This window comes from Pteropus alecto, unplaced genomic scaffold (assembly GCF_000325575.1).
Source record: "Pteropus alecto unplaced genomic scaffold, ASM32557v1 scaffold109, whole genome shotgun sequence".
Classification (NCBI taxonomy): domain Eukaryota; kingdom Metazoa; phylum Chordata; class Mammalia; order Chiroptera; family Pteropodidae; genus Pteropus; species Pteropus alecto.
This window is the reverse complement of record NW_006494608.1, coordinates 324,049-338,888: the sequence shown is the minus strand read 5'-3', so window position 1 is coordinate 338,888 and position 14,840 is coordinate 324,049. Positions and strand designations below refer to the sequence as shown.

General features: G+C 32.8%; 1 protein-coding gene across 3 annotated transcripts in view; it reads left to right on the top strand.

Annotated features, from left to right (window-relative positions):
- The window catches only part of PNPLA8 (patatin like phospholipase domain containing 8), a 41,466-nt gene extending 26,937 nt beyond the window's left edge, over nt 1-14,529 (top strand). For all 3 annotated transcript variants that reach the window (XM_006925330.3, XM_015599532.2, XM_006925329.3), the window contains exons 8-10: nt 1,333-1,527; nt 10,067-10,262; nt 13,483-14,529. In XM_006925330.3, the coding sequence (XP_006925392.1) occupies nt 1,333-1,527; nt 10,067-10,262; nt 13,483-13,757 (666 nt within the window). In that variant the 3' untranslated portion in view covers nt 13,758-14,529. The remainder of the gene's footprint in view (nt 1-1,332; nt 1,528-10,066; nt 10,263-13,482) is intronic.
- The last annotated feature ends 311 nt before the right edge of the window (nt 14,530-14,840 follow it).

Sequence of the window (14,840 nt, the reverse complement as noted above, 5' to 3'; positions counted from 1 at the left end):
TCCAGTAGGGTAAAATAGGCATTAATCAAATAATCACACAAATAAAATATAGTTTCCCTGAAATAAGTTCTGTGGAACACGAAAACAGTACTCTGAACACATATATTCACAGGGACATAAGGGAAGACTATTCTAAGGAAATGAGGTTTGAGACAGTGTGAATTTTCCTGGCAAAGGGAATGGCATGTGTAGGAGGAGTTCTGGAGAAATGCAGGATCTGGAAGAGTTCTTGAAGACTAGAGCATAAGGATCCAAAGACAGCATGTGAAATGAGGCTGGAGTGGGTAGGTGGATCAAAGCAAGCGGAGTTTTAGAGGCCATGATACTGAGATACACAGCTCTTTTGGAGAGGACCCTGGAATGCACTCCACACTTCTTGTTTGTTCTCCTGTATCAGGGTTTCTTGTTTGTTTTGTTTTTAAATTATGGGAGTTGCCAGCTTTAAATAATACAGTGAACGTGGTAGAGCTTTAGCTGCCTCAAAAAGTAATTCACTTATAATAAATGGAACCTCCACCCATATGTTTCTTAATTCAGCCTGTGTACCAATTAATAGAAAGACCCTCTGGATTATTGTGTATGGCCAGCTCCTATACACAGTGGGATCAGTCATAGGAACTTGGGAGATGGCTTTTGATTTATAAAATAGCAAAGCAAACAGGCCCCTGGCCGGGCTTGGCAAGGGACCCTAATAACTTTGGCCCCATTTTAACCTTTCAGCTTCTTAAGTTTATATTTCAAATCATTAATAAATACAGCACATTTTACATAAATCCAGCTGACGCAGATAAAATTTGTCACCCAGGGTGATCAACATTAGTTTTTTTAGTAAAATAAAATTACCCAGCTGCCAGTTATTAACTATGATTAGAAAGCCTTGAGAGTTTCTGTAGTCTTTGTTATTGAAGTCATTGCTTTCAAAGAAGATAGAAACGAAGACTAATTGGTAAATTACATTAGGAAAGTAGTATATTTAAGTAATTTTTATTCATTGCTACTATTGCTATATCAATTACTATATAAAGGTCTGCAAATTTATGCCCTCTTGAACATCTTTTCAAATACCTATAAAATCATGTAGTCAAAAATATCCTTTATTATTCTTGTCAATACATTTCTCAAAATTATCTCAATCTTTGTATCTATTTCCCCATAAAAAAAAAATTCTTTAAAAAGATTGGGTTTCTTTGGCTTAACATTAGTTATGTTATACATTCATCTTAATGGGTAGTGTTGTAGGTTGTTTATTCATACTACTAAATAATATTTAACTTTTACAAATCCCAAATACTGCTGCTTACAGTGGGTATTGTTTACTTTTTAATTCACTAGGTAGCTGCAGTAAGTACCATTGTAAACAGAGGGATAACACCAAAAGCTTTTGTGTTCAGAAACTATGGTCATTTTCCTGGAGTCAACTCTCACTATTTGGGCGGCTGTCAGTACAAAATGTGGCAAGCCATTAGAGCCTCATCTGCTGCTCCAGGCTACTTTGCAGAGTATGCACTAGGGAATGATCTTCATCAGGTAAGCTGACTGGCCTATCTTTTAAAACTTTATGTGATTAAAAAGAATTAGCACTTATTAAAGTCACTGAATTAAATCACTGAACTTACAGAGGAGAGGGATCAACCACTCTTCTTCATGTCTCCATGTGATGGAAGATGTGCAGTACAAGATATTTTTATTTGTTTTTCTTAAATTAATATGCATTCTGGCTGGAGAGCATATTTTAGGAACGATTTTTTTTGTATTTAATATAATATGATTCATAGCCAATTATAATTTTATTGATGGAAAAATGAAGTAATATGTATGATGGCTTTCCAAATGTGATAAAAATTAAAAATGAAGCAGTCCCTGAAAATGCAGAACACAATCTGTTTGATAGTTCGGTGATCATATTTTGAAGGAGAGAATATAATAAGATAATAGTAAACATTTACTAAGTTAGCAATGTGTCGGACACTTATGTAGTCCTTTGCATGCATTAACTCATTCAATCATCACTGCTTATGAGGTAGATAGAGCTATTTCCACTTCACAAATGATAAGTTAGAATCTTAAGAAACATTAAGTAACTGGGCTAGAGTCATAGCTGTTAAGTGACAGAGTTAGAATGCTTTCTATAATTATACTGTCTTAACACTTATGGCTAAATGATATATAAAGTTAAATATTATTTCTGGTAATTTATTCTTTTTCTATTATATAGATGACTTATTATAAATCTTTTCTGTAAAGTTTTTCCCATTATTTATGGAAATCTTAACTTATACTAAGTGGTAAAAAAAAGTCAATAAAGCTTTTGAGCTGATACTTTCTATATATATATAAGCTTAACTTTTTATATGATATTCCACTTAAAATTAGTCTCGTTTGATGGAGTCAGTCAGTAGCCTTAACTTTCCTCTCTAGTCACTGAAGTATGTGTGCTGTCTTTATTTATTTGGTATTCATGTTGAAGAAGAAAATAATTTGACAATGATTTTCAGGTGTTATTCAAAAGCTCACACATGGATCTTTTGTATAAACTATATACTAACTATATAACTTTAATTTACATGTGTCAATGTTATAATATATTTTTATCAATTTTATTTTTCCTATATATTTATATAGTAGCTTAAATATATTTTAAAATGCTATGGTCAGCTCTCCCATGATCTTTCTATCTCTCTAGAAGTAATATCATAATCTTTGTAATTAGATTAAAATAGGATTCCTTTCCTCTTTGGAGTCAATTTAGACTATTTCTTTGTCAAATCAGTCATTGTTGAATTACGTAAGATACTTCCCTTTCTCACCTTTCTCTTTCTTCCACCCCCTCAGGACAGAAAGTACTAGTTGTAGTTTCTTTCTAACATTTTATTTTACTATGTTGCTAGTTGTTTCTAACAATTGTTTCTTCACATTCTTATAGTATTCTCACCATGTCATATATGGAGAAGTAACTTAGTGTATTCAAAATATAATAGTTAAGTTTTATAACATTACTTTAAGATGGTTATCATGCTGCAAAATTGCATTTATGCCAAATATTAGTGAAAGTTTCAAATGATAAAGTATTGCATTTCAGGACCATATATTCCTAAACTTCAAAAGAAGTTATCTCATTTGCTTTTTATTCTTTATCTAAGAAGTAGTTGTAAAGTTTAATTCAGTCCTGTGGCACCAGAGCCCTGCCAAAGTGAATCCTGATCAGTAGGGTCAGCCTTTCACCAGCTAATCCTCACAACCAGTCAGCCCAAGGGTCAGTCCCTCCCATTGTGTGCAAACAGCAACTAAAGCTCAACTACATTAGGAGGGCAAACCTTGAGCACCTCATTCAGGTGACCAGGGAAGACAGTGCCACTGGGCCCCACAAGACACTTACTACATAATGCCATTCTACTCAGCCGGGTAGATTTAGGAGCCCTACTTAATACATAGAAACAAACACAGATAGGCAGCCAAAATGGGAAAACAAAGAAACATGTCCCAAATAAAAGAACAGAACAAAGCTCCAGAAAAAAACTGAACAAAGTAGAGACAAGCAATCTAACAAATTCAGAGTTTAAAACACTGGTTATAAGGATGCTCAATGAACTTAGGGGAAGAGTAGATGAACTCAAAACTTTAATAAAGAGAAACCATAGAAATGGAGGTGGAAAACATAAAAGGGAACCAGTCAGAAATGAAATGTACAATATCTGAGATGAAGAGTACATTAGAGGGAATCAACAGATTAGATGAAGTGGAGGATCTAATCAGTGATTTAGAGGATGGAGTAGTGGAAGATACCCTATCAGAACAGCAGCAAGAAAAAGGAATCCAAAAAAATGAGGATAGTTTAAGTGGCCTCTGAGACAACATCAAGGGCAACAGATTCACGTTATAGGGGTGCCAGAAGGAGAAGAGAGAGAGTAAGGAATTAAAAACCTATTTCAAGAAATAATGACTGAAAATGTCCCTAATAATGGTGAAGGAAATAGACACACAAGCCCAGGAAACACAGACCCAAACAAGACTGTTAGTCAGTTTCTCAACAGAAACTTTGCAGGCCAGACGGTCTTGGTACAAAATTTTCAAAGTGATGGAAAGCCAAGACCCGTAACCAAGATTACCCAGAAAAGCTTTCATTTAGAATTAAAAGATCGATAAAAAACTTCCCAGACACGAAAAAGCTAAAGTTCATCACTACCAAGCCAGTATTATAGGAAATGTTAGAGGAACTTCTTTAAGAAGAAAAAAAATATATTAAAAATATATGAATAGAGTGGCTGTAACTACATATTTATCAAATACTTCAAAGGAAAAGAAATTAAAAATGCTCCCATCAAAAGATAGGGTGGCTGAGTGGATAAAGAAATAAGACCCTTACATATGCTGCCTAAAAGAGACTCACTTCAGATTAAAAGATACACACAGTAAAAGTAAAGGGATGGAAAAATTTATTTCATGATGGACCAAGAGGGTATTGGCTGAGTGGAGTAAGTCAGAGAAAGATAAATGCCATATGATTTCATGTACATGTAGAATCTAAAGAACAAAATAAAGAAACAACAACAACAACAACAGCAAACAGAAAGAAACTCAAAAGGAACATTCTGAGGGTTACCAGATGGGAAGGGAGTTGAGGGAGTAGGTGAAAAAGAGGAAAGGGTTTAAGAAGTACAAAATGATAAAAAAATTTAAAAATATGTACAGGGTTAAAAAATAGTATAGAAGATGTGATTCATTCTGCCAGAATTGGCTTTACAAAGACATTTTCATCTGAGTTGATCTATAAAAAATGAATAGTTGATTAGGATAGAAACCAGTCAGGGAAGGGAAAAAGGGGAGCGGCTATAATGGTTACAGAGTTTCTGATTGGAAATAGTGGCGATGGCTGTAAAACATTCTGAATGTCACTGAATTATAACCTTAAGAATGGTTTAAAAGATTAATTTTGTTATATTTTATGTCATATTTATTTTACCATAATAAACAATCTTTATAAAAAAAGATGCTAAGATGAGATGATTAGGGGACATTCACATTGTCCAGTGGTTATTTTTCTGATAGGTGCTCTGATTTATGATTTGAAATGATTAAACAATGAAAATAATTAAAAGCACCTAAAATTTGGCTATTAAGTATATGCACATGTACTGCAGTTAAAACACAATCCTGTGTGTACCTCTAAGAGATAAGTAGCAAATTGTTTAATCAATTCATTTTCAAGTCTATTTTACCTCAGTACCTAGCAATGTGCCTGGCAAATACCAAGTACATAATATGAAAATAAATGTGAATGTGACTACCTAAGTGAATAGAAAGGCCACAGGAAATACCATAGATATAATATATGCCTAATGAGTTACTACTGATAGAAGAGGCATTTGACAAGAGTAGGCTAACTGTAAACAGAGCTTAAGGGGTGATATGTCTCACCACTAGAGTAGAGTAAGTATGAGAATCTAAACTTGCACTTCTTTATGGAAAGCAGGTAAAGTTTAAGGAACAGAAATTTACTTTGAAACATGGCTATTGAAACTTGGAAATATGGCAACTTTTTGATTTGGGATTAATTTTACTATTATCAATTATTACTAAGCCTTTTTTGTCCCTTCTTTCCTCCACCTTTTGTTTTCTCTGATCCTTCTTTATAGGCGTTTATAATAATGAAGATGATTTCATCTAAAATACCCAAATGATTAGAAGTTACACAGAGTATAACTATAGAATTTAAAATAAAAATAGTTTAATAAAAGAGATAATTTATTATCGGATGGGTATCATTCTATTAATTGAAAACAATTGTAAGGATTAAATTAAAATTTATACTTGAGAAAGACTTTAGGAAATAATTACTAGTTTTAAGAATCCAAGTAGATTTGTACAAAGTTAAACAGTACAAATACTTAGCCAATTTATGACTTTCAACAGATATATAAAGGTAGCTAAATTTAAAAATAGTTTCTTCCATCTGATGAATGGATAAAAAAAAAACAAAACGATATATCAAATAATGAACAATAAAAAGGAATGAATTACTGACATGTACAGAGACATGGATTGATCTCAGAATCATTATTCTAGGTGAAAGAAACCAGACTCAAAAAACTGTACTGTGTGATTCTATTTATTTTGATTCAAGAGCTAATGTGTGACCATAGAGAGTAGATGTAAGAATAGTTTTTGTAGATAAGAATATTGAGGAACTGAGAGTCCAAGGTGCTGTAAAGATGTTAAGTCACATGGGGTAATATAAAGAATTTCTACTCCTTTCTACACGGGGTAGAAAGGAAGTCTGTGAGCCAAGTGCTGATTAATTTGTTGAATGAGGAGGAGTGATTGGAGGTTGATACGTGACAACAGTGATGAGGAAATGTTGGCATAGCTGAATAGCAGAGCCTTTAAAGAAAATTAATTTTCCTAGTAGATTTGGAACTAATAATAGTCTAGAAGGAACACTAAAGAACAACTTTAAGACACCACTCCCTCTTAACCACTAAAGTATAAGCTATGAAAGAATCAACAACTATCTGGGAAATGATATCAGGGAAGAGCCGTACTTCTGTTAAGTCAAAGAGGAAAAAAAGCACTTTCAGAGGAAGGTGAAATTTTGTTGGGAGTTTTCACTTTGGAACAGTTCCACAGAGCACAATGAAAGAGTTTAGGATGTGGGAGAGGAGTGGAGGACTGTGTCCAGTGGCAAGGAAGTTCAGAGAATTGAATGCCATTATAGCAATAAAGGTACAGTGTAATTTAGAATGATGTGAATTTAGCTTCTACTGGTTCTTTAAGAAAAGTGGACCTAGTGGTTCTAAAAACTTGTCCCACTCTTTATGGTTATCATTTCCAGCTAATTCAGTCTCAGTTCATTTGCTTCAAACTCAGCAAACACGAAGATAGCAGTCTCCAAAACTATAGTCACTACATGATTTTCGACCTGTTATAGAATAAATGGACATTTAAGTTTTTAATGAATGAACTGAAACAGTCTACTTGGTATCAGAGAAGGCTTACTTCTTACAATGTTAACTAATACTTTGATAAGTTGAGTTTAGGATTCTGATCTTTTGTGTATATTCTCTGCCATGCTACTTTGAGTTTAGGAGTCATTTAACTATATTACTATAGCATTTAACTATATTACTAAGATTTACACTGAAAATTAAGTGTTTTGAGTCCATAAAAAAGGTAAGTATAATGCTAGCATGTATGCTGCTATTTACTCATTGTGCCCTTGGTACAAAATTCCTTCTTCTTGAGCCTACACAAGGGAGAGAGGCTTCACTATTCTTAAGACACTTACTGCCAGTCAGGTGGCAAATTAGGTGAACCCAGCCCCCCCCCCCCCCTTTTTTTTTTTTTCTCCTGTCTGAGACCTGAGGCCATTCACAGGCCAGCTTTCTGTAATCTTTAGGTTTCAGAGACAATCTCAACTTATGTACATTTCAGCCACAAAGGGACATTTATGAAAAGAGCCCAGGATGTGAAATATGATGGGCCTATGAAAAAATGTGCCCCTCTTGACAAGAGACGTCTTTTAAAAAGACAGCCTTTTCTCATGAAAGTCACAAATATGAAAACATAAGACACATTCTTTTGAAGAGTGCAATAATTAGAGTGTAGTAATTAGAGTGTGGTGGCAACTCAGGGGAGGGGTAGAAATTGGATTGAAAGTGGCAGCAAAAACCCAACCTAAAATGGAGAATAGAGCAAGTAATGAAAATGTGACAAAAATAGCTTTTCTGGGTATCCACACAGCTCTTTGTATCCTTGTTATTCCAAAGGTATAAAGCTACATATTTGGGTTGAATGACTTATGCCATGATAAAGGACCATTAACCCCAGATTGGCTATTCCATAATGAAAGAGCCAATTAACTTTCCCTTTAAAATGTGATTTGCGTTTTGAAACATTTCCATATTGCTGCCTTCCAATGTAATTTCAGTGACCCAATCAGAGTGGCATTTGGGATTCATGTTTTTGAGAAAGTTGTTTTGGTAATGTTTAAAATAAAAAGCTATCATTATCTATTATTTGTAATAAATGCTACCCCCCCCACCCCCATGTAACTGAACGTAAATTCACAAAAAGGTGAGAAGTGTTTCTCCTTCACATTCCATGAGAAATGTTAGTTAACAATTGTATGTACTTCATTTGTAGGGCAAAATCCTGCTTAATGTTTTTAATGGGGCCTTCAAGCCAGAGAACACTGATATTGACAGTGGTGGAGGTGTGGGGTAGATTATTTTCCATAAGAAAAGGAAACCACTTGGGAGAAGTTTCTTTGATGTTTTGATTCACTAATTTTGTAAAAAAAAGACAGGCATATTATTACCTCACTAGAGATTGGGTTGCTGCATATTCTTTTCACCTTTATCAGAAACCTGTAGATTATTCAGAAGGAAGCTGTCATCAAAAATCTTTTAAAGTTCTAGGGCCAGTACTAAAATAAGTTGCCATTGAGCCCATTTGAAATTGTATGTGTATCCATACTCAACACCATACCTAATCGTAAAATTTTTGAATTGTAATGGACTTTAGAAATTACGTAGTCAAACTTTATTTTAAAAGTCACCATGTCTTAACCAAATAAGTAGAAGAACTGAGATTAGAATTATAAGTATCAGTAGTCCTAATCTGTGTTATTCCCCCACAATCCTAAATCCTCAGAAAAAATGTAAATACCATTTTTTTTTAAAAGTATATGGCTTATTCCAGAAAGTTTTATTTTTAAAAAAATATATAAATATACACACACACTCTGCTCTAAAGAAAACTCCACTATGCAAAGCAGTTTATTTGTCAAAGATCCTGGATTGCCATAATTTTACTGTACTAGTACATGGAAAAATAATTTTGAAAAAATACGTCTTTTGTAAGAAAAAAATATTTAGTTTATTACATATCTTTGCCTAAGAATGTTTGAATTACTATAATAATGCTACCTTCATTTGAAATACATACTGCATTATTGTATGACAATTTAAAGTTGTATTTCTCTTTCTATCGTTGTGGAAGACATTATTTAAAAATTCTTTTTTAATGTATTAGTATAGAATTCAGCAATATCTTCCAGTAGAAGTGGATTGTTTCCTACTCAATATGTTAGGATTATTTCAGGTTCTTGCTAGAATAAATGATTCTTTGACTATATTTCCATGGTCCAAGTGGGGATTAGTTGAGCGCAACATGAGAAGAGGCATGAAGACAAGAGAATGTAGCTTATTTAGAAAAGTGCAAATAATTCATGAATGGCTAGACTGTAGGGTAAGAAGATGATCAATTCTGTATAAATTCAAAATGCAAAATCTATAATTAATAGATAAAAATTACAGGGAGAGAGATTTGGGTTTATTAGAAGGGATAATTTTCTAACAGTTTATAGCTTTTCAAAATTGAATGGATTAATACCAAGTGAGATTTATCCCAGGAATGTGAGACTGGTTATATACTTTTATTCTACTATATTTTTATAGTACTCTATCAGCATTTTAGCTTTCTTTTCTTTGAATGCCTCAAAATAATATGCTTAGAAATAAAGTTTGCCTACTTTATTTAGGTTACATCTGTATTATAATGAATGTGATGCTTTGAAATTGTACTGTTAATACAATTTCAACTTAAATTAGTTGAATTAATTTGATTATATTTGACTTTTGAAAGACCTAGTTATAATTGTTTGGTAGAACCACAATTCTTTTGTTAGGTTTTATATAGAATCTGTATTAACCACTAAACAAGGATAATAGCTTTAAAAAGTAATTCAATTCATTACAACAGTATCAAACAAAATATGCAAAGCAGTCCAAGAAGTTCAAAGAACCTCTATAATAGGAAAGGAAAGCTTAATAAAGCTGGCGAGGCCAGGGAGTTTGTAAATGCTTTTTTTTTTTACATATATAGTATATAAAATAAATTCAAAGGAAGCTTTTGTTTTTAAATAATCTGTTGAATTTGTTATGCATTTCAGCTTTCCCTGTGAGTAAATTTCAAACTGTTTAAAATATAATTTTTGTTTTCATGTTTATAAAATAGAATTTCACTTTTAAGGGTTCAGTATTACATTTTCTTCACTTATGTTTTGCAGGATGGAGGTTTGGTTCTGAATAACCCTTCGGCATTAGCAATGCATGAGTGTAAATGTCTTTGGCCAGATGTCCCATTAGAGTGCATCGTATCCCTAGGCACTGGACGTTATGAGAGTGATGTGAGAAACACCATGACATACACAAGCTTGAGAACCAAACTGTCTAATGTTATCAGCAGTGCTACAGATACAGAAGGTTAGTTGTTTTCTACCTTGGAGTACTTCAACCCCTAGAACTCAGCTTTTGGTAGAATATGCTGATCCTAACTGTAAAAGAGTATATTATGTCTGTATTGTAGGCTTAGGAACCACATGAGAGTAAGTCTTCTGTCGTTCTCATTTTTCCTCACCCATTTCTTCTAAGAAACCCTAGAATAGAGACTGTTCTTTATCCGGGAGCTAGTGCTGCCTTTGCCTACTTACAGTTGGAGAAGTATCCAAAGCTGGATTAGCAGAAAGGCTTGGTTGGAGACTCTTAAGCCACTTAAGAAACAGAAAAGACAAGAAGTCAGCTTGATTCAAATATACACATAACAGTGAACGAATTAAAAGTACTTAGGAATTAGATTATTTAGTAATGTGGAGGCAAACTGGGAATAGCATAAGTCCTTCCTTTCATTCTTACTGCCCCTAAAATCTCATGTTCATATAAAGGCTGAAATTATTCTTTTAAAATATAAATCATGTCTCTTACCCTGCTCAAAACACTTTAGGCTTCCCATCACACCTAGAACTAAACCCCAAAATCTCATCACTGCCATTGATCTCCCCTTTCAAAATATATCCTCTCTATAAAGTGTGTCCAACTACACTTTAATTCTTGCTGTGCCTCAAACTTGCTGAGAAGTCTGCCTCAGGGCCCTGCACTTGCTATACTCTCTCTCTGTAAGGCTTTTCCCAGATATATACCTGATTCACTCCCTTATTTCAATCAAGTCTCTGCTCAGATGTCACTTCCCATTGAGACCTTTCTTGACCACTTTCCAACCACCTCATTATCTCACTCTAACTCCTTATCCTGCTTTTTTTTCCCCCTCTTAGAGCATTTATCTCATTATGGATATATATTACATATTTGCTTGTTTAACTGCTTGTTATCTTCCTGTCCTATAAGAATGTAAGGTAGGAACTTACTAAGTTGACTACGTTGACTTCAATGCCTTGCACATAGAAGGCAGGCCGTGAAGATTTGTTGAATTTCTAGTTTTTGGCCTTGAGATCTAGATCTCCTTATTTTACTATTTTATTTGAATCTTATTTTTCTATAATATATTATTAGCTAAGTTATTAGTCTACGTGAGAATCTTAAACTCCCCGCTAAGGACTTTTATCTATTTATTACATAATAACCCAAGAGAAGCTGTTATCCTGGATTTTTCACTATGTGAAATTTTGTTGTCAAATCAATAAAATATTCTTACTCTAAGCACTCTACTGAGAAAAAGATAGCTTTAATCATCCAGTTTCTTAATACTTATACATATACCTTGTGCAAACCCTGTGATGGGCTCTTTTGAAATTTTCAAGAAACTTGAAATGCTTTCTTCATGTACTTATACTGTAGTTAATGAAAAATTTATGTGGATATGCAAAGGAGCTAGAATAGCCAAAACAATTTTGAAAAAGAACAAAGTTGTTGGACTTACACTCTCTGATTTCAAAACTATAAAACTACAGCAAGTAAAGGACTATATTATTTACATAAAGATAGAAAACATATAGATCAGTAGTACGTAATAGAAAGTACAGAAATTGATCTCTACAAGCTCAAAAGATTTTTGACAAAGGTAACTCAGTGAGGAAAGGATAGTCTTTTCAACAAATGGTACTGGGACTATTAGGTAACTATAGTCAAAACATTAAACTTTGTATGCCAACTATAACTAAAAAATAAAAAATATTAATAAAATGAAACTTGATGCTTCATACCATATACAAAAGTGAACTTGGAAATGGATCATAGACCTAAATTTAAGATCTAAAACTGTAAAACCCCTAGACGAATACCCTGGAGAAAATCTTAATGGCTTTGGGCTAGGTAGAGATTTCTTTAGATAAGACACAAAAAGCATGAACCAAAAAGAAAGAAATAGATGAATTAGACTTAAGTTCAAATTTTACCCTTCAAAAGACACTTTTAATATCATGAAAAGACAAGCTACAGATTGAAATAAAGCATTAGTAAAACATTTATCTGATCCATTCTCTATCTGATCCAAAATATATAGTGAATTCTTATGTTATATGTAAAGGATATGTAAGAGAGAAAACACAAAATTCAGTGAAAAAAATGGCAAAATATTTGAACTGATACTCCATTAAAGGAAGTGTATAGATGACTAATAAGCACATGAAAGACTTCTCAATGTCATTAGAGAAATGAAAATTAAAACCACACATCCTCTAGAATGGGTAAAATTAAGACTAACAGTTCTAAGTTCTGGCAAAGATGTGGAGCAGTGGGAATTCTGATATATTAAATGGTTAGAATGCAAAATGATAAAGCCATTTGGAAAACAAGAACTGTATTGCACTTCTTAAAAAGATAAACATACTTCTACCATATGACCTAGCAATTTCATCCCCAGGTATTAACCCAAGTGAAATGGAATCATATGTCCACAAAAAGACGTGTGTGTAAATATTTATAGGATTATATTTATAGGATTATTTCTAATAGCTAAAAACAAAAGAACCAAAACCAGAACTAGAGAGAACAAATTGTGCTATATTGTATAATGGATTACTACTCAGCAAAAAAATAAAATAAAATAAAATAAAAAAAAACTGAGTGTCAGTTCATACATGCTTACTTAGATGAATTTCAAAAGCATTTTGCTAAGTAAAAGAAGTTAGACATAGAAGGGCTCTATCCTTATGGTTCTGATTCTGTTTATGTGAAAATCTAGAAAAGGCAAAGAGTAAGAGAGGGATCAACTATAAAGAAGCATGAAGGAACTTTTTGAGATGTTGGAAATATTTTGTCATGATTGTTTTGGAGGTGACATAAGTGTATACATTTGTCAAAACTTGTCAAATTATACACTTAAAATTGGTGCATTTTATTGTATGTAAATTATGCCTCAATAAAGATGATCCCAAAAAATTAAAAACAAAAGTGGAAGGTTGGAAAGGTATTTCAGCAGTGGTTAATAGTATAACCAAAAACATAGAACAAAATATTAAAGCAAGTATCCTAATTTAGCAGAATTATATGTGGTATTCTGGGAAATGCATTTTATTGTATAGTTATATTTATTATTTGTAGATTCCTTACTTTCTAATTAGCTGGAGTAATGAAATAAAATAGGCTTTGTAATTTTCCCTAAAAGAAGATAATTTTAAATAAAGAAAATTAGATCATTGCAGAATAACTCAGTTTTCTTATCCACCCTATCCTCTCTTTGTTTTAACAGAAGTCCATATAATGCTTGATGGTCTGTTACCTCCTGACACCTATTTTAGATTCAATCCTGTAATGTGTGAAAACATACCTCTAGATGAAAGTCGAAATGAAAAACTGGATCAGCTGCAGTTGGAAGGTTTGCAGTACATAGAAAGAAATGAAGAAAAAATGAAAAAACTTGCAGAAATATTAAGTCAAGAAAAAACGACTCTGCAGAAAATTAATGATTGGATAAAACTAAAAACTGACATGTATGAAGGTCTTCCATTCTTTTCAAAATTGTGATGAGTACATGTATATAGTCTCGTAAGTGAAGGCCTATCAGAAGATCCACCGAATTCAGTAAGGAACTATAAGGTTCAGCATGAATTACCTTAAAAATACTTATAAATTCTGGGGAATCCTGGAAAAGATTGGACCAGCTCACACAGCACAGAGGGTATGTTTGGTTACAGAATTCAAAAGGGAATTAGGTTTCTGTGATGTTAATAATTAACTATGCTGTAGGAATTTTATTGTACTAGTTAGTTTTAGTAGGTATTGGTGTTATATTGTTTGATGTTTGAAAATGTATTAGTATATGTGCTAAACAAGAACTGAAAAATATCATACTTGGTGTTTTTGCTTAATCTCACCATAATCATGTTGAATTTTTTGATCATTGATTTTCTTTCATATGGAAAAGCTAATTTCTTCTTAAATTTACATCACATGTTTTCACGAGCTACATTCTGCAATCCAAATATTGCCTTTTACTGTAATATTTAAACAGGTGCAGAAAAATGGAGTTTTCTCTATCAAAGGACTTTTAAATTTTAAATGTGAAAGAACCAGAGACAGTTTTCTATTCAGACTTTATTTCAACATTGTTTTGGTTCCAAAAGATAGGTGAAGTTCCAATCAATCATTTTTTCCCACTGAAATTTCAAGATAATGCTGTATGTTAACTTTTCCAGCTCTAGCTTATCATTCACTGTTATTATATTAATTACTTGAATTTAGTGAGCAAATATCTCTATCATTAACAAAAATAAACTGTTGAAATCTATTGTTGAAAGGCTAATGTTATTTTAAAATTATTTATCGTTCATAATATAGCTCCCCATCACTTTGTAGCATTTGAATATACCCTGTCAACAGTATGCTTTAAAAAAATTAGGTGTGTCTTACTCCTTTAATTATGTGAATTTCACAGAGGTTAATAACATACAATTCAAATCATCGTTTATGCCAGCCAAATTAATCTTTGTTGTGTTTTCTATCTGCCTTGTAAATCCTTACATCATCTTTACATTTGTCAAGAAAAATGAAAAAAAAAAAGTGCCCTTTGCTTTCTACATATAAACTAAAGCTAACTCCTTTTGCCTG